At 41.7% G+C, this 23,100-nt stretch overlaps 1 protein-coding gene across 10 annotated transcripts in view; it reads left to right on the forward strand.

Moving 5' to 3' along the window:
- Positions 1-23,100, forward strand: part of FBXW11 (F-box and WD repeat domain containing 11) — a 120,337-nt gene that overhangs the window by 24,598 nt on the left and 72,639 nt on the right. For 4 of the 10 annotated variants that reach the window (XM_058677852.1, XM_058677854.1, XM_058677853.1 and 1 more), the window contains exon 2: positions 12,004-12,105. The exons of the other annotated variants lie outside the window; for them this stretch is intronic. In XM_058677852.1, the coding sequence (XP_058533835.1) occupies positions 12,004-12,105 (102 nt within the window). The remainder of the gene's footprint in view (positions 1-12,003; positions 12,106-23,100) is intronic. 10 annotated transcript variants of the gene reach the window in all.

Consider the following 23,100-nt stretch of genomic DNA (forward strand, 5'->3'; position numbering starts at 1 on the left):
TTTTTTGTTTGTTTTAAACTCAGGATCCATGCTTATCTTGTACACTATATGTATGCATAAGTAAATAGAAAATAGTCCCTTAAATCTCTGAGTCTATGAAAGTTGCGTCTTGTCTGTTTTTCTTTCAGTTTGTTATTGATTTGTTCTATATAACTTCCCACTCTGGAATTTGCTGGTCTGTATATTCTATTCCACTTGGGTTTTTTTGTGGGTTGGTAGCTAGCTCTGGAGGCTTGTTGTGTTTAGGTGTGGTGTGTCTGTTTCTATTAAACCCAAAATAAAACGTGTGCTGTGCCCACTGTGCCTTCCTGCTATTTACTTATTTATTTAAAAAAATTATTTGAAAGCCAGAGTAGGGGAGAGGCTGGAGAAAGAGAGACCTTCTGTCCTTTAGTGTGCTGGGTCATTCCCTAGATGGCTACACTGGCAGTGACAGTTTAAAGCCGGGAGCTTCTTCCAGGTCTCCCACATCAGTTGTAGTGGCCGAAGCACTTAGGCCATCTTCTGCTTTCCCAGGCCACCAGCATGGAGCTGGATAGAAAGTGGAATATCCAGGAGTCGAGCTGGTGCCCGTATAGGATGGCAGCGTCCCAGGTGGCATGGCTTTACCTACTACACTATAGCACTAATCCTCCTGATACATACATACACATATATACATATGTATACTTATTTATTTAAAAGGCAGAGCTACAGAAAGAGATGAGAGAGAGAGAGAGAGAGAGAGAGAAGGAGGAGTAGAGGGGGAGAATGGGAGGGAGGCAGAGAGGGAGAGATCTATTGGTTTACTCCCCGCATGACTGTAACAGCTAGGGCTAGACCAGGCCAGAGCTGGGGGCCGAGTACACGGGCGATCCACTGTCGTCCTGGCTGATTAGCAAGGAGCTGGATCGGAAGTAGAGCAGCTTCAAACTGGTAATCTGATATGAATGCTGGCATCTCAAGTAGTGGCTTAACCTGTTGTGCCATGATACTGACCTCATGATCCTCACTTAATTGTGATACTCGATTCTTTCTAAGAAGTCCTAAGAAACACAGTGATTTCTATGCATGTGCTGTTCTCTGAGTTAGAAATTTCAATTCATTGATGGTAGGGATGGTGAGCAATACTAGGCTGCAAAAAAAGTCAGGTGAGTCCATGAAGACTCATTCATGACCCTGATAAGAAGTAGGAGAGTAATGGTACCCTTTTTTTTTTTTAAGATTTATTTTTAAAATTTTTATTAGAAAGTCAGGTACACAGAGAGGAGGAGAGACACAGAAGAAGATCTTCTGTCTTTTGATTCACTCCCCAAGTGTCTGCATGATTGGAGCTGCCCCGATCTGAAGCCAGGAGCCAGGAGCCTCTTCCAGGTCTCCCACGCGGGTGCAGGGTCCCAAGGCTTTGGGCTGTCCTTGACTGCTTTCCTAGGAAGTTTCTTACTTTAAATATTTTCTTGTGGTTTGTAGGCCAATTTTTGATTTTTTAAACTTGATTATTTTCAAAGTGAGAGTGATGTCACTTTGTTTTCTCACCTTCTAGTCTCGGTATCTGTTTCTGTTTGTCTAGGTTTTGACATCAGTGCAAAGGATTGTGGCTACAGATTGGTTTTTGTTTTACATGTAGCTGGAAAAGTCCCTATGAGATTTGTCCTCTGATCCTGTGCTTAATTCTGTATTCACTGGAGGTATTGAATTTGTTATGGGGGGAGCATCTGTGTTGCACACTTGGTGGAATTATCCTGATGGGTTGCCTTAGCCAAGTCCTTCATGAAGTGATTAAATCAAGGAGATTGAACAGGGTTTTTGATAAAGAAATTGAGAAGTGCCCCAGTATCTCTTAGATTTATACTGGGCTGCTCTGTGGCCCCTTGTTACTTCCTGTGCATGCGAGCTTCCAGAGTTAGAGTTGGAACGTACCTCTGCTCACATGTGCGTGTGCCACAGTGTGTAAGCCCTCTCGCCTGTGGGATGGATGTGTTTGGCAGTAGTGGTCGGCTGTGAAGATCAGGTGCATTCCAGGGGTGATCATGGGAATAGTACGGGCTGCGAGACTTTAGAGGGGCTAGAAAAGTATTGTAAGAACATGGGCAGAATGGTTTATAAATTCCTTTTGCAATTGCCAAGTTCAGTGAAATAACTGACTTTGAGCTGCGAGAATTCCCCTTATCATCATGTCTTTGGCCTTTTGGTGAGAACTGCCTTATCCAGAGGCCTGGAGGAATCAGACGGTGTGAAGGGAACCAGGGTCACTCTTGCTGTGCGGCGGGCAGCAGGATCCCTTTCTCAGGTGGCCTAGCCGCTTGGCTGAAAGACACGTTCATTTGTTTTAGAGCCCAGCGGACTGTGTGGCACACAACTTTATTCTTATTTGAAACCCAGGTCAGCTTAGGATATGAGAACAATGGACTACATGGGACAGAAGAGTCTGAAGTTAATAGGTGATAAAATGTTCCTCTTAATGTCTATATATTAGCTTTGAGAACTCACCTTTTTAAAAGACAGTTATTTATTTATTTACTTATTTATTTATTGGAAAATCAGATATACAGAGAGGAGAGACAGAGAGGTAGCTCTTTCATCTGCTGGTTCACTCCCCAAGTGGCCACAATGGCCGGAGCTGAGCTGATCTGAAGCCAGGAGCCAGGAGCCTCTTCTGGGTTTCCCTCCTGAGTTGCAGCGTTCTGTGCGGTTGACTATCCTCTGCTGCTTTCCCAGGCCATTAGTAGGGAGCTGGACTGAAAGTGGAGCTGCTGGGACTCCAATGAGCGTTCATATAGGATGCAAGCACCACAGATGGAGGCTTAATTTGCTACTCCACAGTGCTGGCCCCTTATGCCCACCTTTTAAAGGTTTCACCAGTTCTCAGTCTTGCTGCACTGGGAACCAAGTCCCCAGCACTTGATTCCTTGGGGAACAACTCACATTACAGCAGTGCCTGTGGTGAGGTGAGGTGTTGGATTAATGCAGAATGGGGTTTAGAGTTCTGATACTGATGAACAGGTATCTCTCAGTTCCAAGGTAATGTCTTCAAAACAGGTGGGTTAGTTCTGCCATCTGGAAGTCCCCTTGGAAGACATGCAGTGCACAGTGTGGATTAACAAAAATTTAGAAATGATAGTCTTGGACCCATTGAGAAGCCTAGCAGCTAAAGTTCTTGCCTTGAACACACTGGGATCCATGAGCGTAGGTTCTAATCCTGGCAGCCCCACTTCCCATCCAGCTCCCTGCTTGTGGCCTGGGAAAGCAGTTGAGGACGGCCCAAAGCCTTAGGACCCTGCAGCCGTGTGGGAGACCCAGAAGAGGCTCTGAGCTCCTGACTTAGGATCAGCTCAGTTCCAGCCATTGCAGTCACTTTGGGGAGTGAATCAGTGGATGGAAGATCTAACTCTCTGTCTGTTCTTGTCTCTGTATATCTAGTTTTCCAATAAAAATGAATTAATCCTTTAAACAAAAGTGATAGCCTTTCAGGACAGGACACAATTTCTTTTCTTTTCTTTTTTTTTTTGTAAATGAAATCATGTAATCATTGTGTCTGCCTTTTTTTAAAAAGTGTGTTGGAACCTTGTTTTCATATACTGTGAAATTTATGTGTCTGTAAGGAGCTATAGCTACATTTTTGTTTGAAGATATAAATGTTGTTTTGAAAGTAGTGTCTATTGAAACACTGTATTTTTTTTCCTTTGCTGTTGAGACAAGTCAAGTGATAAGATTTATTTCATTATCTTACTTTTTTAAAAAAGGTTTATTTGAAAGGCAGATTTGCAGAGAGGAGGAACAGAGATGTTCCATCTGCTGGTTCATTCCCCAAATTGCTGCAATGGCCAGAGCAAGGCTCATCTGAAGCCAGGAACCAGGAGCTTCTTCCAGCTCTGCCAAGTCAGTACAGGGTCAAAGGACTTATCTTCCTCTGCCTTCCCAGGCCTGAGTCGGGAGCTGAATCAAAGTGGAACAGCCAGGGTTAGAACCGGCGCTGATGTGGGATACTGACACTGCAAGTTGGAGGATTAGCCCTTTGAATCACTGTGCTGGCCCCAATTTTATTTTATTTTTTTTTTATTTGAAATGCAGGGTCACATAGAGGAGAGGTGGAATCAAAAGGAATTATCAGATTGTACCAATTACACCCCCGTCAGCAGTACAGTTGAGTGACAAGTAGACAAATTTGAATATGTTATATGGTAAAAGTTCTACAGCTTACAGTTTGCATTCCCTTCCCAGTTTGCTTTTATGTTTGGAAATTTTCGTAGCATTTATTATTTTTGTTGAGAATGATGTTGAGTGGTTTTCCCTAGTCCTGAACAGCGTTCCTAATTGAACCACAGATGCTGAGTGACAAGGGCCCAGATGTACACAATTAAACTGTTCAATTCTGTGTAGCCTCAGGATTTCTGGATCTTGGATGAACTCAGCTGGGATTGTGTTCAGACTGGTTTGACTGGGAGCTCGCTGGGGGAATCTCTAACTCCTTGGCAAGTGAACCTCAGCCGGGTCCTAGCACAACACAGGACCCATGTGGCTATTCCGGAAATAGATTATTTTGTTACATCCTGTTCTCTGTCATGCTGCTTAGAATAGAGATGCCACTTCCCCCTCCTACGTCTAATCCTTCTCGGCTCCAGGTTCTGTAAGAGCTGTAAAAAGCCTGGCGACATTTTTGAATCATGGGTGATAGTTATAAAGTGGACAAGGGGGGGGGTTTGTCCTGTGGATTTCATCAGGAACATGCCATTATGATGGTGATGTTCACCGAAATGTTTCTGAGGGTTATTAGAGAAGATATTTTTCCAGCAGTTAGCATTCTAACTCAGTTTAAACTACAGATGTTTAAGATAAACTCAAAATTCTTGGGAAAAGGATTTGCTATTAATTACACTGCCAAGTTGCTGTTGATAATTGGAATAATGTATCACTTAAATTACAAAAGGTAGTGTTAAAGTATTACATAAGTACTAAGTGATGACTGGAGAAAAATCAGAAAATGTGGATGAATAAAAATTTAAAAAGAAAGTTATCCTAAAGTATTTTAATTTTAAGAAATGACTACTGCTTAAGAAAAGTTTGGTGTCTGGCTCTGGGTTTTGATTTTACTAATAGGGTCTATGGCAAAAAAAAAAACCATGTCATTCTAGAATACAGCTTTTTTTTTTTTAAAGATTTATTTATTTTTATTACAAAGTCAGATATACAGAGAGGAGGAGAGACAGAGAGGAAGATCCTCCATCCGATGATTTACTCCCCAAGTGAGCCGCAACGGGCAGGTGCTGCGCCGATCCGAAGCCGGGAACCAGGAACCTCCCCCGGGTCTCCCACGCGGGTGCAGGGTCCCAATGCATTGGGCTGTCCTCGACTGCTTTCCCAGGCCACAAGCAGGGAGCTGGATGGGAAGTGGAGCTGCCGGGATTAGAACCGGTGCCCATATGGGATCCCGAGGCATCCAAGGCGAGGACTTTAGCTGCTAGGCCACGCCGCCGGGCCCTAGAATACAGCTTTTTAAGAGCTAGAAAGGTAGACTTTTTGCCTGTATATTACCTATTTGTTGTCAAATCTGGTATAACAAAATGCCATATATAAAAAAGATGGTGCTTTACATATGAAGAGCAAGGGCAGCAGTGAGTCCTGGGTCAGGCTGAGCCAGGAGCTTCATCTGTTTTCCCATGTGGCTGCAGGGGATCAAGCATTTGGGCTATCTTCCCATTGCTTTCTCAGGCATATTAGCAGGGAGCTAGACTGGAAGTGACGCTGTCGAAACTTGAGCTGGATGGGCTGCTAGTGCTGTGAACAGTGGCCTGACCTGTGGATTCCACCAGGGTCTTATTGCTTACAAGTTGCCATCCAGCATTCCTTTTTTTTTCGGTCATTGCATATTTTAAAAACATAAGCCTAGCTTGTGAATTTTGGACAACTTTTATTTCTAAAGATTTATTTACTTGAAAGAGTTAGAGAGGGAACTATCTTCCGTTCAGGTCTATTCCCAAAGTGACCACGATGGCTGGGGCTGGGCTAGGCTGAAACCAGGAACTTGGAGCTTCATCTGGGTCTCCCACATGGGTGACTTGGGCCCAGACTCCTGAGTGCTCATTAGTTTTTTTTAATTCATAATTTCTGTTAATCATCTATGACTTTTGTCCTGTTTGCTTTCACCCTTTTTTTTGTTAGATTAATGTTGAGCAGACTTTTTTTTAAGATCTATTTTTATTTGAAAGGCAGATTTACAGAGCCAGATCTTCCATCTGCTGGTTCACTCCGCAATTGGCCTCAGTGAGGAGATGAGTTGATCCAAACCCAGGAGCCAGGAGCCTCTTCCAAGATTCGCATGCGGGTGGAGGGTTCCAAGGCTTTGGGCCATGCTCTGCTGCTTTTTCAGGCTATAAGCAGGGAAGCTAGATAATAGGTGGGGAAGCTGGAACACAAACTGGCATCCAGATGGGGTGCTGGTCCCTGCAAGTGGAGGTTAGCCAGTTGAGCCATTGCACCTGCCCCAGAGCAGATGTCTTTTCCTGCCTATGGCCAGTGTTCCTCACTTGTTCTACAAAGCACGGGGTCTCTCTTTGCTGGCCTGAAGTGATTTTCCCTTTGGTTTGATATTCTTTATTTCTTAGTTTAGGAACCTTACCCCACCCCCACCTGTCTATGCATTCTTTGACTCATTCCTCTTCTCTGGCAGATTGTCTTGACACAATATGTATACTGAGTTACGGGGAAAAAGAAATTTCTTGTCGGTGTTGCTATAAAATTGGGTAGCACACCTGGGAAGCGTTGCCCATTTATTGGTGCACTGTAGCTCACAGTTGAATAGATACTATCTGTCTTACGGGGTGAAGTCCCAAGTTCTATAGAACAGTATAGGAGAGACTTCTGTTCAGCTTTTCCCTCTCTAAGCTTACTGCATCTCACACTTGGGATGTTTTTGTATTTTATTATAAGATTTATTTATTTATTTATTTTTGTTGGAAAGGCAAATCTATAGAGTGAATGACATACAGAGAAGGAGAAATATCTTCCATCCACTGGCTCACTCCCCAAGAGGCCACAACGGCCAGAGCTGAGCCAATCTGAAGCCGGTAGCCAGGAGCTTCTGGGTCTCCCATGCAGGTTCAGGGTACATTGGGCCATCCTTTACCACCCTCCCAGGCCATAAACATGGAGCTGAATGGGAAGCACAGCAGCTAGGACAACAAACCAGTGACCATATGAGATGCTGGAAGATGCAAGGCAAAGATTTAGCCACTAGGATCTTATGCTGGGCCCACTTAGAATATTTCAAAGCTCAGTTGATTGAAGAGCCTTGCATAGGATAAGTCATGTTTTCATTCTTGCTTATGTTGCTTATTCAGTCTAGAATGTTTTACTCTTTGTCCCATAACTGTCTCTTATTCATCCTTTATAATCTAGTTCAAACAGCCTTCTCCTTTGGGTGGCCTGGGGGGTACTGGTGGTGGGGTTGGGTGGGGTGGTGTGGTGTGTGGTATGGGTGTGTGTTTTACACTATACATCTCAAGAATCCCTTTCACTAGCTCTTGGAGGACAGGATGTCTTATTTGCTTTTTACTGTGCAGGTGGAGTTCAGATCAGGTTTTGTTTGTGTGTCTTTTGCCTTTTTGTTGTAAGGCACAGTGTATTTGAGCCTTCTGACTTGGTTATCTCAAGCATAATGGCTGAAGTTAGAAGAGCCTGATAGTGGCAGTAATCTATGGGAAGAGGTTTAAAGAAAAAGAAAGCCTGTCAGAAGGCAGATTTTCAAACCATAGTAACATTGCGAAAATTATTACGATAAAATACCTTACTGGTCAGCTTTAAAAATAATTGGCTCTTTGAGAAGAAAATCAGGGCAGGCGACTCAAAACATTCCCATCTAGAAACAGATTGAAGTTAGCTTTTGTGAACACTTCTTCAAAGCAGCCAATCAGATGACAAGGAGGCTGCAACTACTTTTTCCTTTTGATCCATGGTTCCTATGGCAATAGAAAGAGAACTTAAGATATTTCTCTCCTACCTCTTTTAGTAAACTTTTTCTTTTGAAAGGTGCCAAAGGCTTCTGTTCCTCTTGCCTTTGTCCGCAGTGTTCCTCAGCGGGATGGTCCTGATTATTTTTATTCATACGGTGACTATGGCAAACTGGCCAAACATTATCAGTTTCCCTGGCTAGCTGTGTTTTGGTTTTAGGAGCCTACAGCTAGAATCAGTTTATTTGTGTATTTACTGGTAATGCCAAACGTGTTATGAATCTTTTCCAATTTTCTATGGACAAAGTAGGTTAATATGAAATTGTGGCAAACTTTTATTGGTGGTTTTCTAGAAGCTTTTTTGAGTGTATTCACTGTGACCCTGGATTTTGTTTGGCGCTTGAAGCTCAAGTCTTAATAGGAAAGAGACTTATTTAGTTCCTATTGTTGTTTGGCTTAATAAGTAGGTCAGTAACTATTTCTTAAATTAGTAACCATGATATGGGGCAAGTTTTTCAAATCTTTTTTTTTTTTTAACAGTAATTCCTGAAGCTTAAAGGTAGACCACTGTTAGCTTAAAGAAAAAAGAACAAGAAAAACAGAGATGATAGTTTCAGTTGTTACTGTAGCTAATTGGAAGGCAATTTTCCTCCTAACTTAATAGTTACTTCAGAGTGGCCAACATGGATTTCTATCAAGTTTCTAAATTTAAAATTATAAGTTTAAGAATCAATTACTGTTGCGATCCTAGCTGCATTTTAATGTTCTTAGGTTGATGAATGTGGAATTATTTTGATTCATTATTTCAGAATTGGATCAGTGGTCCATTAGTCTTAAGAGGAAGTTGTTCAGGCCAGAAAGTATAGACTTCCTTGTTAAAAAGGGTGTATTTTCCAGAGTGAAATTGTCTGCAGAATAATAAATAAATAAAAATAATAAATAAATATAGTTAATGTAATAAAATAGTAAAAGTAATATATATAGTTGATCAGTTTGTTCCAGAGTAATTGAATATGAAAAGAGGTCACTTCTGATAACTTTTAACTATCACTGTCTTACCAGATGGGTAATAAAACTTTTTTTTTTAAGATTTTTAAATTTTTGTTTAAAGATTTTTTTATTTAATTGGAAAGTGAGATTTAGAGAATGAGAGACAGAAAGATGTTCTGTCTGCTGGCTCACTCTCCAAGTGGCCATGACAGACACAACTGAGTGATCAGGAGCCAGGAGCTTCCTCTGGGTCTCCAATGTGGGTGCAGGGTCCAAAGGCTTTGGACCATCCTCAGCTGTTTTCCTAGGCAACAAGCAGGGAGTTGGATGGGAAGTGGAACAGCTGGGATTTGATCCAGTGCCCATCTGGGATACCAGCGCATGCAAGGCAAGGATTTTAGCCACGAGGTTACTGCACCAGGCCTTCAGTCCTATTTTCAACCCAGTACCTTGTGAGATTTCTTTTTTTTTTTAATTTCTTTTATTTTGATAATCTTCACGTGGTTAATTAGGGTACAAAGGGTCAAGGGCTACAGGAAAGTGGGTAAGACTATTATTTCCACATTCTCTCTTTTTTCTGTATTTGGGTAAAGGGGGAGATAAAGGGAGAAGCCCCACCCAACTTCGTGAGATTTTTTAATACATTAATTGTATTGTCACTTTGAAGGGTAAGATAATGCCTATTATAGTATTTTTGTGAAAATATGATAATGTGTTTATGGGTAAACTTTGGTAATTCCTTGCTTTTTTGTGAATGCAGATGAAATCCTTAAATTTCAACCTTGTTTCTGAGTTATTATGTAAATTTATTAATTGCAAAGATTCCAGAGAGGACACTTAAGTCAAGCTACAAGGATATTAGAGTTTATTTAAATTGCAGCATCTTTGTAATATAAATACATGATGTGTCTGGGCCTTTTCTTGGCTCATCCACTTCTGATGTTCGATATGGAAATACTCTGTTAATCAGCATTTGCTTGAATATCTGGATGATAGTGTGGTGTAGTGGAATGAAAAATAGCTTAGAATCAGGATTAACTTCTGGTCCTTTTTCTGCTGTCAATTAACCCTTATTTGCACTTTGGACAAATGACTTTTTTTTTTAAAGTAAATCAAATTCTTGATTCTTCATTTCCTGACCTGTAAAATGGGATAGCTTTCCCATGCCACAAGCAGGGAGTTGGATGGGAAGTGGAGCAGCAGGGACATAAACCGGAGCACATAAGGGCATAGAAACCACGCTGGGTCTCATAACACTTTTCTTATAAAGGTTAAAATGAAAGTTTATAATGTCAACTCTGACAAATTACAGGAGCTCTGCAAGTGGAGCTGCTTTCATTGCCTTATGCAAATATTTATTTAGCATCATTTCTCTGTTGGCACTCTAAGACAGGAAACTGTGGTGCAACAGAATTTTAAATTTGTGAATTCTAAGTGGTGCACAGTGATATATTGGCTACAGTAGGCTTTGGAAATTTGCATTGTAGTTAAGATCTAACTAGCTAGTGGCAAATGCTGGCTGAGAGCCAGGTCTGTCTGATGCAGGCAGTCTTTGTTTCCTGGTTGGGGTCATCATAGACTTTACCCACAAAGCACCATGTTTTTGACAGGGAAAGTTATTCTGGGATGGTAAGTGTAAACCAGTACCATTCCAGGTAAACAAAAATATTTGCCCATTCTAATTATAGCTAGGATCAACAAATTTATGAGCGTGAGTCTAATATTTCCAGAGTATTTTGGTTGAACTCAAATAACTCATTTTCCGTTTTTCCATGCATGACTACTTTTGCTGTTGTAATGGACCTTAGAGCAGGCAAAAAACAAAACAACAACAACAACAAAAAGCTTATTGCATACTACCATTGACCTGATGGTTGTTAAGTACTAAGTGTATATTTATTTTTATATTTTATTTTTTATCTTAATTTCTTTAAGACAACCAAGCTTTGACAAGATAAATGAAATGATAAATGAAACAAGCTTTTAAACCTTTGTCCTGTCAAATGAACTTTGTGAACAAAGTTTGGAATGAAAATCATGACATTCTAAAAATTCTTATTTTATTTTATTGTTTTAAAGATTCATTTATTTATTTATTTTTTTAAAGATTTATTTATTTTTATTACAGTCAGATGATTCACTCCCCAAGTGAGCGCAATGGCCGGTGCTGTGCCAGTCCGGAGCCAGGAGCCAGGAACTTTCCCCAGGTCTCCACGCGGGTGCAGGGTCCCAAGGCTTTGGGCTGTCCCAGGCCACAGGCTTTCCCAGGCCACAAGCAGGGAGCTGGATGGGAACAAGGCTGCTGGGATTAGAACCGGCACCCATATGGGATCCCGATGTGCGCAAGGGGAGGACTTTAGCCGCTAGGCTACCGATTTGGGAATTAGATGTGTTTTAAAACAGGTTTTAGTGTCTGTAACTCAATCTGTCACTTACCTTTCCTGTTGCCTTTCTTTTGCCTTATTGTCTTGATCCCCTGTGATTTTTTACCTTTAAGGAAGTGCAAGCTGTGCTCAGATGAAAAAGGTGATCAAAATTTGTGTGCTGGTGTTGTTGGAAAGCATGTGGGTTTTGGTAGCAAACTGAAGTTTGAAAGTCGGGCTCTGCTGTCCTGTGCTGTGTGTCCTTGTGCACATCACTTAATCTTTGGGCCTTGGGAACTGCAGTGTGATGTGAGGATTGGAAAAGACATGAGTGTGGCACACAGTAGGTTGGTTCTTCAGCAGTGAAGGCAATTACGATGTACACGAGATAGACAACTGCTACTTTTATGAAACCGGAGTCGCATTCTTGCTTGTTCTCAAGACTGTTCAAGTTCCATGTAGTGGGTTTTAGTTTAACTTTCTCTCTCTCCCTCTTGATTCTGTTCCCTGTATCCTGAGAAATTAGCAGTTGGTGGCAGGAACCTCCTTTGCTAGGACAGAAAATGGGCCCTCTCCCAAGGTTTCAGTAAGGGACTCTCCCTGACCTCCAGATTGCCACGGGTGCATCCCCTGCCCCAACTAACATTCAAGTTGCCTGCGTGAAGGAGTGATTTGTTGCGGCCTCTAACTGCTTCTTCTCTTCCTTCCTTTTTGTCATCCTGCAGTGTTCTGTGCCAAGGTCTTTGTGGCTAGGCTGCGCCAACCTGGTAGAGAGCATGTGCGCACTGAGTTGCCTGCAGAGCATGCCCAGTGTCAGATGTCTCCAGGTGCCTCTCTTCTTTCTTGTTGTAAATGTGTTTTTACGTATGCGATGAACATTTGTTGAAACTTGCAGTAGTGTGTTTAATCCAATGTTAAGTCTGCTAAATGTTCTGTGTAACCCTCTGCTTTCCTCCAGCCTGGGTGCCCCGCATGGAGGAGTTATTACCAAGAGGGGCCCTTCTGAGCAAGGGGGGCCCCCCGTACCAGGCCCCCTCTGCTCCTCTTTTTCTACTCCTGCTTTTAATTCTTTCCTCCTTACCTTGAAGTTGTGATTCTCATGTTTACCAGTTGTGCATGTGCCAAACAAAAAAGCAAAACAAACAAAAAATAAAACCAAGAAAACAAAAAGCCAAAAAGATCTGAACCAAAACTCTGCCATTTTCCATTTGGCTACTTTTTCCAGTTGGTTGAGTTGGGAGGGCTCCTAATTAAAGTGGTGGGTTTTTTGTTTTTTCTTCCTATTTTGAAACTCATCCTATCGCTTTTACTCCCCTACTCAAAAAAGAAGCGGGGAGGGCATCCCTAATGGTATAAAGTCTCAAATTGAAGTTTATAAAGGTCACAGCTTTATGCTGCCAATCAATACCTATCCATTAGGGCCACCTCCCAAACACCATACATGGTGTCTGTTCCCAGGGTCCACCCAGTTCCAGGCAGGAGCCGGCAGAGAATTCCACAGATTAAAAAAAAAAAAAAAAACAAACACCAAACGTTGGGGGTGGGGGTCTGGAGGATGGGAAGTGTTTTCTCAGGACAGACATCTAGTAGGAGTACCTGGCTTACTGGGATGGTTTCCAAGGCAGCCTAGGCAGACGTTTCTGGGGCTGTATTTGTGATGCTTTGTTTTGGGGAAGCATGGGTTTAAATATATATGGTCTCAATAGCAATATTCCGTTTTCTTCACTGCATAACCCATTGTTTTATATCTCTAAAAAGCACTGATTAAATTCTTGATGGTCCTGTAGAGATTGCTTTGTTTTAGGAAAACAACATAGATATTATGAAATAAGCAAAAGTGGTGATTTTGATGACCTGGGCAACTCTGCTCAAGAATAGCTTTCTTTGTACACGTGAAGTCTTGAATGGAGCTTGGGATGCTAGGGAGGAGGCAATGTTCTTGCAGCTGGGGCTGGGTCGAGCATTTAATTTACTTATTAACACATATTCTGAGTAGCATTGTTGCAGTTATTGATTCAAATTGCTTTCTTTAGAGCACTGCCCTGGACCCCTGCTAATGCAGTTAACTGGGGAGAGTAAATTCAACACAAGGCCCAGTGATCTTTACCTTCTCCGTGAAAGGTGGGTCACGAGTCCCACGATGTGGGTCACGAGTCCCACGACACAAGGATTGGGCGTTGCAGTGAGGCTGCAGTGTGGTGTTTGTGTTTGGAAAAGCAACTTCCCTGTGTGCGGTGCAGCTCTAATAGAACGCTCTTGATGGCAGACGTGGCTGTGTGCGTGCTCCTTGGTGCTGCATAATGGATATTTGCATTATAATAATGGTGTACATCTGTCTCTGGTTTCTGGAACTGTTACAGTTGCTTTTAGTGGGCTGACCTGAATTTTTTTTTTTTTCCAGAATTGGAAATTTAAGTAGGGGAAGAATTGTAGTTGTTGTTAATGGGGTCTTGGAGTGCAAGGTCTTTTTGTTGCTCTCAGTTGAAAGTAATTGACCAATGGAAAGCATGGTTCAGTATATTTTAGTAGCCTTATTGTGAATTCTCTGGAGGTGGGGCTTGTGGGAGGAAGTGTGGGTTGTTACCTTGTTGAAAATGGAAATCCAACTGTGTTAAAAGTTCTTTGACTCATCTCTTCCTGTGAAAGTCATTTATGAGGAAAAAATGGAAACCTTGCCATCAAGGACCTTACCTTAGAGAGTGGAAAAATAGTGTACTTAGAGATGTGTAGTGGAAAATTCTGTTTACTTAGGTTTTTGTTTTTGCTAGCATTTAATTGAAGGTACACAGGACTGTAAATGAAGTGTAAGTTCAGGTGATTGGAATTCGCAAATCATTATTCCCTCTGTGAATGGAAAGCAACCATGTGTTAATGAAACTGGGAGAATTTCTTCTCCACTCAGTTGTTTTACGTGTTGTTATTTATTATTTGAAAGGCATTGTAGAGACAGAGAGGAAGATCTTCCATCTGTTGGCTCGCTCCCCAAATAGCCGCAAGGGCCAGAGCTGAGCCATTCCGGAGCCTGGAGCCAGGAGCCTCCTGTTGGCTTCCCACTTGAGTACAGTGCCCCAGGACTGGAGCCATTTTCTGTTGCCTTCCTAGGCATATGTAGGAAGCTTGATCAGAAGTGGAACAACCTGGACATGGACCGGTACTCATAGGAGAAGCTGGTGCTCGCAGGTGGAGGGTTAGTTTGAATCATAATGCCAGCCCCATGTTGTTATTATTATTATTATTATTTTTAAAGATTTATTTATTTTTATTACAAAGTCAGATACACAGAGAGGAGGAGAGACAGAGAGGAAGATCTTCCATCCGATGAGTCACTCCCCAAGTGAGTACGACGGCCGGTGCTGCGCCAGTCTGAAGCCGGGAACCAGGAACCTCCTCCAGGTCTCCCACGCGGGTGCAGGGTCCCAAAGTCTTGGCCCGTCCTCGACTGCTTTTCCCAGGCCACAAGCAGGGAGGTGGATGGGAAGCGGAGCTTCCTGGATTAGAACTGGCGCCCATATGGGATCCAGTGGTGGTGGGGTTCAAGGTGAGGACTTTAACCACTCGGCCACGGCGCCGGGCCCTATTATTAATTTTTTAAAATGACAACCTGCACTTTCTTTTTTTCTTTTTCTCATCAGTTATTTCAAGGCCAACATTCCTCTTTTCTACCTCCATCCAGTCTTTAAAACAATACTGGCATTCAGCGCCTTCATTTTGGTTTGGGATCTCAAGGAATGTATATTGCTTACATGCCACAGTTTTGTTTTACCACTAAGATACACTTCCTTACATTGCATACATCTGAACAAGCTCATTGGAAACAGACCTTAGAAGAAAAGAAGCAGAACTTGATGACGTTGCATAGACTCGGGAGCTTTCTTTGGAAGGGTCACCTTTAAAGTGGCCACGGTGGACCCACTGAGAGTCACAACATCAGCCAGTTGGCCTGTCTGTTTTGCTGAGTAGGTGAGCCTTTTGATAAAGCAGGGCTGAGGGAGGAAGTTACCTTAGGCGGTGTTTAGCCAACTGCTGTTTTAACCATTTGTGCAAAGGGAAAAAGGATAGCAGGGATTTCGAAAAAGAAAGATTAGTCCCATGACGTAGGTGTTACTTCCCCCATTTTTCTGGATGTGGAAACTGAAACTGAGATGATGTGTGCTGTTTGACTCAGGTTATTATTTACGTAAGTGTGAACTGTGGATTGGCAGAACAAGGCATTTGAATTCTGCACTCACCTGATTTCCAGACTGGTTTTTTTCCTTTCACTCTGGAATGTCACTTTCCTGAGTTTTATGTCTTAGTTTTGTTTGTGGAAGCTTTATTATTGGTATCTGGTATGTGGCTAGTTTAGTCATCATTAATTTGAAAGTAAGAAAGACCTTTCAGTTTTTTAGGGATCAGAAAAGGGGAGAGGCAAGCAAGCAAGCGTCAGAATGAGTGCTCCTGAACCTTAAAAGTTGGTGAAGTTCTGCAGATTTAATTCTGTGACTGTTTACTGAGCACTTGGTATGTGCCAGGACCTCTGCTGGTGCTGGTCATATAAAAATGAACAGTGCAGATCTGTTTCTTGCTCTGAAGGAGCTCATTGTTGTAGGCAAATCTGTGAATGGAAATCCAGCTCCCCACAGTGGCCTAGTGGCAGAAGCCCTTGTTTGCACCTGCCGGGATCCCATATGGGTGCTGGTTCATGTCCTGGCTGCTCCACTTCCCATCCAGCTCCCTGCTTGTGACCTGAGGGAGCAGTCGAGGACAGCCCACAGCCTTGGGATCCTGCACCCGTGTGGGAGACCTGGAAGAGCTCCTGGCTCCTGGCTTTGGATCAGTTCAGCCGCGGCAGGTGGAAGCACTTCTCTTGTCTCTCCTTCTCTCTGTAAATCTAATAAAAACAAATTAATTAAAAAAAAAATCAGACTCAGTTGCAGATGAGGTCCCTGTGCAGCATGTGCGTATGTTATGTGTGTAAAACTCTGAAATTAGCCAGAGCTATAGAGATAGATTGTGAATAACCACAGCTTTATTTCAACATTTAAAAATTTTTAAATAAGACTGAAAAAAAAAAAATAAAACCGCAATAGGCACCAGAGGTTATAAAATGACATATAGGTTTCCTTTGATCTCACGGTCTTATTTTTCAAAGTATCATATTTTCTCATGACTGTTGTAGGATAAAACTTAAAAAAAAAATGAACAGAACTGTACTACAGCTTTTATTTTTAACTAACATTTTCAGCTAGAAAACAAAAGTTACTCTTTTCTTTGAAGGTGTAGTACTTTTTATCTTATTTCTTTAGATCCTTTTCCAAATTATAACCAGTTCCCCAATGAAAGACAGTTAAGAATCAGTTTTCCGATAGGCTAAGCACTGTTGTGGCTTCATTGTGTGTGTCTCTTCAGGTTGGTATAATTATGTCTAGAATAAATTCCTGAAAGTTAAATTGCTGTTCAAAAAAAAAAAATCAGTGTTTTATTATTAATAATCTGAATACAGAAAAAGTTTAATTCGTTTTTATTTCCACTTCTCCAAGATACCTAATGAGACATAGTACATACAAAAATGCATATTTGTTGGATATTTTTTGTTTTATGAATTGCCCCTTGTCTATTTTTGTATTGATTGAATTCATTAAAATTGTCACTTAATGCAAAAATTGACCCCAGCTTGACAGTTATTTCACTTTTGCTCATATTGTTTTTGGCTATTTTGTTTCAAAAGAAATGTTTAGTTTTCATGTATTCGTGCTCCTTCTTTCCTTGATTTTTCTTCTAGTGATTTATGGTATTATGTTTTACATCTAAATGTCATTGTTTCTTTGGAATTTATTTTGGTAGATGTTGTGAATTCTTTATAGATGGCTAGGCTGTTTTCTCCCACTGATCTCGTATCATCCCACTGGCTTGAGATTCCATGTGCATGCCCACTCGTAGAACTCCCTTGCAGGCTTCTTTTTCTCTTTAGTTATCCGTCTTGTTGGCTCATGACCTGTGGTTGTATAGATAGGGCTGGTTTTAAAATGTGTTAATGATAATATAGACATTTCAAGTTTGAAAAGCATTCATCTTAGTTTTTTTTCTAAAAATACGATTCTCTTTGTTGTTATCCTAAATTGAAATCGGTTTTAAATCATTTCAGTGTCATATTTTCTGAGAACAGGTGGTCAAAGTGTTTGAAACAGCAGAAAAATCACAACTAAATTAGTATTTTCGAAAAAGTTTTAATGATAGCACAATGCCTGGCTTGTGGTACAAGGACTCAGAGAATCACTGTTTCCTATGGCAGAGAGCCTCTGCTGTAGGATAATTAAGACAACACCTTGCTTTATTAGCAGTTGTAATTTATGGTTTCCAAAGCAGTATAATTTTGAGGATAGGAAAGTGTGTAGATGGAATTGAAGCCACACTAAAATTTTTTTCTACTTTTTGAAAAAGACTTATGTCATATTTCATGCTACATTTATTAAGTTGCATGTAAGAATGCTGGATTTGTTTCTATTTTCATTTATATTGTTTATGAAATGAACGAATTCGAAGCCAGGGGCCTGAAGTTTTTCTTCCGGTTCTCTCACGTGAGTGCAGGGTCCCAAGACCTTGAGCCATCCTTGACTGCTCTCCCATGCCACAAGCAGGGAGCTGGATGGAAAGCGGGGCTAACGGGACATGAACCGTTGCCCATATGGGATCCCAGTGGGTGCAAGGCAAGGACTTTAGCCTCTAGGCCACTGTGGCAGGCTGTAGAGCTGCATTTTTAATCACTGTGCAGCCCAACTTTCTGAGCACACAATAATTTAATCAAGCATTGATGTTAAGGGTGTTAAATTTAATAAGTATACATGATTTTCAAAAAAGATTTATTTTATTGGAAAGGCAGATTTATAGAGAGAAGGAGAGGCAGGGAAAGATCTTCCATTTACTGGTTCACTCTCCAGATAGCCTCAACAGCCAGTGCTGAGTCAATTCAATTCCCGGAGCTAGTTGTTTATTCTGGGACTCCCACATTGGTGGCAGGGTCCCAAAGCTTTTGGGCAATGTTTCACTGCTTTCTCAGACATAAGCAGGGAGTTGGATATGAAGTGGAGCCGTGGGGACATGAACTGGTGCCCATATGGGATCCCAATGCTTGGAGGAAGAGGATTAGCCAGTAGAGGATTGTGCTGGAGACTCGAGATCAGTTCTTCAGATTACAATGGTCATTGGAAAAATTCTGAATCAAACACTGGAGACTTCTACCAGGAAGATTTATTACCATTTTCAATATTGTAATAAATTATGATTGCAATAGAAATAAATACTCAAAATGAAAGCACCAAAGAATTAAATTGAAAGTCACATTTTTTTTGTTCAGTTTTTTTTTCTTTAAGCAGCAAATACTTATGATTCTTTTACAAGGTGCTGGGACTCATTGTAGAATATGGCAGTATGCGAATATGCGAATATATAAAACAGAAATAAAGCAATGTTGTCCTGGAGTATAGATTTTTTTTTAAAGATTTATTTATTTTTATTGGAAAGGCAGATATACAGAGAGGAGGAGAGACAGAGCGGAAGATCTTCCATCTGATGGTTCATTCCCCAAGCAGCCAGAATGGCTGGAGCTGAGCCAATCCAAAGCCAGGAGCCAGGAGCTTTTTCCAGGTGTCCCACTCTGGTGCAGGATCCAAAAGCTTTGGGCTGTCCTCAACTGCTTTCCCAGGCAACAGTCAGGGAGCTGGATGGGAAGCAGGGCTATCGGGATTGGAACTGGCGGCCACATGGGATCCCAGTGTGTTCAAGGTGAGGACTTTAACCACTACACTATTGTGCCGGACTTGGAGTATAGATGTTTGAGGACAACAGGGCTAGGCATATTAAAGGGTAGGATAGACCAGGCCTTGCAGAAGGGATGAGGGAAAGGTTCCCTGGGAGGAGACTAGAACAAAGACCTGAAGAAAATGTAGCAAGCAGTGCAAGAATTTTGAGGAATATTATCCTGGGTGAAGGAAACAGCAAGAATACAGGCCCACGGACAGGAAGGCAGCAAGAGCTGGGTCAGATTGAGCCAGGAGCCAGGAGTTCCATCCTGGCCTCCTACAAGGCTTGAAGGTAGTAGTGCTTGCTGGCCTCCACTTCTTTTCCAGCTACACTAGCAGGAAGCTGGATCAGAAGTGTGGAAGTGCAGTCAGGACTTGTAACTCTGTGCTCCAGTACAGAGTGCTGGAGGTCACAGGTGGTGTCTTAACTTGCTGCACCACAATGCCAGCCTGTAGGCACTAGAGAACCAGTTCACACGACTGCGGAGCTGACACGTGTGAGGTGTGTCAGCGTGGCTGGCGGGCTATAGTACACTCAAACATGTTTTACTTGTTGCAGTCCTGAGGGAAATTCCTTCTTAAAAGCCTGAACACCTGCACTTTGAGTCTTCACCTGAGATGACGCCCCTTGCATTCTGCATTGTGTTAACTGTTACTTTGTTTGCCAGCATTATCACGGCTTACACACCTTCCCAGCAACATCTAGGTTCGTGTTTGATCAAAATGCTGACACATAGAATTACCATCACAGCCAAAACTAAATAGGTCAAACGTGGAGGAATTAGGGACTTAAAATGCAGACAGGCAGTTTCTGATGAAGTGAGGAAGGAGCAGAGAAGCTAAGCAGGGCGTTAATAAAAATGATGCGAGTCTCATCCAGTTAGCATCATTTATGACACCAGTTTCCAGCAAGAATTCAGGGGTGATTTGGATGTTTGAGCTGCTTGTGTGTTTGGAAGATGAAAACACGACCCGTGTCTGCTTACAAGAGTGGAATCGTCTTTAGTAAGGAATCCCTTGGTGCCCAGGGCTGGGTTTATCCAAGGGCCGTGTATGTGTGGGGAACTTCCTGTTAATGAACACTGATAGGCCTGGACATGCTTCTAAGCTCCTTCCCATATATGATGTCTTAATCCTCTAAATAGTAAACTGGCACTATTATCTGTTTTATGTGAGAAAATTGAAAACTCATTGAGAGCTAGAGAAAGGACACTCATGGTAGGATTTAAATGTAGTCTCTAGTTTTGGCAACCCTCACTTCCTCTCAAAGTAGAAATAGAACTCATGCATGAGTATCTGCATTTTAAGTTGTAAACAGAGTTATGCAATAGAAATGCTATTTATGTTATTAATACGGGTAGTACACATGATCAAATTTATTGTTTGGAGAGGACTTCTTGACCACCCAGTCTAAAATAACTTCCTGCTCACCTCTACCTCTCTGTCTTGTACTCCGCTTTGTTTTCTTTTTTTTCTTTAAAGCATATAGCACTGTCTTGGATTATATTCCATGTTTGTTTTTCTTTTTTTTTTTTTAAAGATTTATTTGTTTTTATTGGCAAGTCAGGTTTACAAAAAGAAAGATATTCCATCTGAGGGTTCATTCCCCAAGTGGCCACAATGGATGGAGCTGAACTCATCTGAAGCCAAGAGCCTCTTTAGGGTCTCCCACATAGGTGCCCACAAGCAGGGAGCCAAGGCTTTGGGCCGTCCTTGACTGTTTTTCCAGGCCACAAGCAGGGAGTTAGATGGGAAGCAGGGCTGCCGGGACATGAACCAATGCCCATATGGCATCCATTGTATGCAAAGTGAAGATTTAGGCACTAGGCCATCACGTTGGGCCCTTTTATGCTTGTTTTTCTTCTGTTTGCTGTCATTGTCCCACCAGAATACAAGTTCCGCAAGAAATGGATCACATTTTCTTGTTCACTGTTTGGTAAACACACCTGTTCCTAGGATGGTTGTTAGCAGGTGTTGGGTGTTCAAAAGTTATTTACTTAACGAACCATAAGGACAATAAACTGGAATGTGAAGGAAAGGCTAGGTGCAAGCTTTGTTAGCATCATACGGCACTCCTCTGGTTATAAAACTAATGTATGCTGAGTAAAAGCAAAGTGAAAAATCAGATCAGTTCAGGGTGTCATTGTTAATGTGCTGTATTTGCATTTTGTTTTTAATATATGCATGTATTTACCAAGTTGGGTCTTCTATATATGTATAGTTTTACAGGTTTTATTTTACTCATGCTTTGTACGTCATTCTGGATGATTATATTAACATCTCTTATAATGTCTTGTAATAGTCTGAAATTGCCATAGTATGTACTTCATGAATATCCTATAAATCATTTCTTTGAGTGCCTAGAATCTTTTTAATTATTAAAACAAACCACCGTCCTTAAACATAAATCTGCTCCTTCCTTTTGAATTATTCAGGATTTATTTCTAGGCGATGAACTGTATATATCTTTTTACATTATCTTCTGGTGCTTTCCATCTCACTGTATCCTCCAGGGGATTGAGTGCTATTGTCTTGAGTTTGAACAGGCCTTTCGGGCTGTGTGCTTCAGTGGCATCCTCTAGATTCTCGGTCCCCTGTGGATGAGCGATTTGTGTCTGTGTTGAGCTGGAGCTGCCTGAGGCCTGGCCTGCTCAAACAACAGTCTCCCATTGGATGAGGTGGGCTGAGAGAACCCTCTCCAGAGACATTTCTGAGCATGTCACAACCGTGCAGCCTGTGACATCCGTTGCCCAGGTGCTGTGACTGGTGTTCAGAATTGAGACCTTTCTGCTGCAAAACTGAGGTAGAATGGGGTCGTTCACCAAATGCTTAAGGAAAGAAGCTCATAGATCCTGTATGTATTTACTGAGGACCCACTGTGTGTCACCCACTAGTCTGTGCCCGGCTGACACCAAGAACAAGCTGCCATCTTACATGGACAGATTGTATCTACCCTAAAGTAACCAAAACCAGGAGTCACTAGTTGGAGTCCTGATAAAATCTCCTAGGGGATACTTAGGCACGCGTTATAAAAGGCATGTTTCTCTTTTAGATGAAAGAAAATGAAAAATTGAGTTAAGATAATGGTGACTGTGATGATAGGAAGAAATTACCATGTAATTAATTTGAGTGAAAAAGACTGAAAAGAAGCATTGTCTGAGGGGATCTAGCAGAGTTTCTGGGAAAGGGATGGCTTTGGAAGACCTGTAAAGTGTCTTCAGGCAACATTAATTTGAGATTTTTTTTTGAAGATTTATTTATTTTATTGGAAAGTCAGATATACAGAAAAGAGGAGAGACAGAGGAAGATCTTCCATCCGTTGATTTACTCCCCACGTGGCCGCAGTGGCTGGAGCTGCACTGATCCAGAGTGTTCTCCAGGTTTCCCACGCGGGTGCAGGTCCCAAGGCTTTGATCCGCCCTCTACTGCTGTCCCAGGCTTCAAGCAGGGAGCTGGATGGGAAACTGGGCTGCTGGGATTAGAACCTGCGCTTATATGGGATCCTAGCACATGCAAGGCAAGGTCTTTAGCCCCTGACTACTACTTTGGGCCTGAGATGTTAAAGTCCACTTGCTTCTGTTACAAGTACAATACAAGGAATTTTTTTGTTATCAAGTAGTTTGAATGAAACTGACTAAATGTTCTATCATGCTATAATCTTTTGCTTTATATTTCCCATGAAGAAGAATGTTGTGCATAATCATTAAGGAATCATGCCACTAAATTAACATCAGTACATTGTTGCCATCTGATTCTCACTCCCTATTTAAGTTTCATCAAAGGTTCCAAAAATGTCCTATAATTTTTAGAAGCGTTGTCTGGTTCAGAATGCAATGTTGTCTTTATTGTATATATTTTGTGTCTCTTAGTTTCTTTTTGTCTGGAAGAGTGTCTCAGTCTTTACTGGACTGCTGTGACTTTTGATACTTTACGAAGGTACACATTAGTTGTTCTGTAGTATGTCTGCCACTGTCTGTTGCTTCCTTATGACAAGATAGATGACATGGCAGTCACAGAAGTGCCATGTTCTCATTGCATCCTGTC

Source organism: Ochotona princeps, chromosome 19, assembly GCF_030435755.1.
Source record: "Ochotona princeps isolate mOchPri1 chromosome 19, mOchPri1.hap1, whole genome shotgun sequence".
Lineage (NCBI taxonomy): Eukaryota > Metazoa > Chordata > Mammalia > Lagomorpha > Ochotonidae > Ochotona > Ochotona princeps.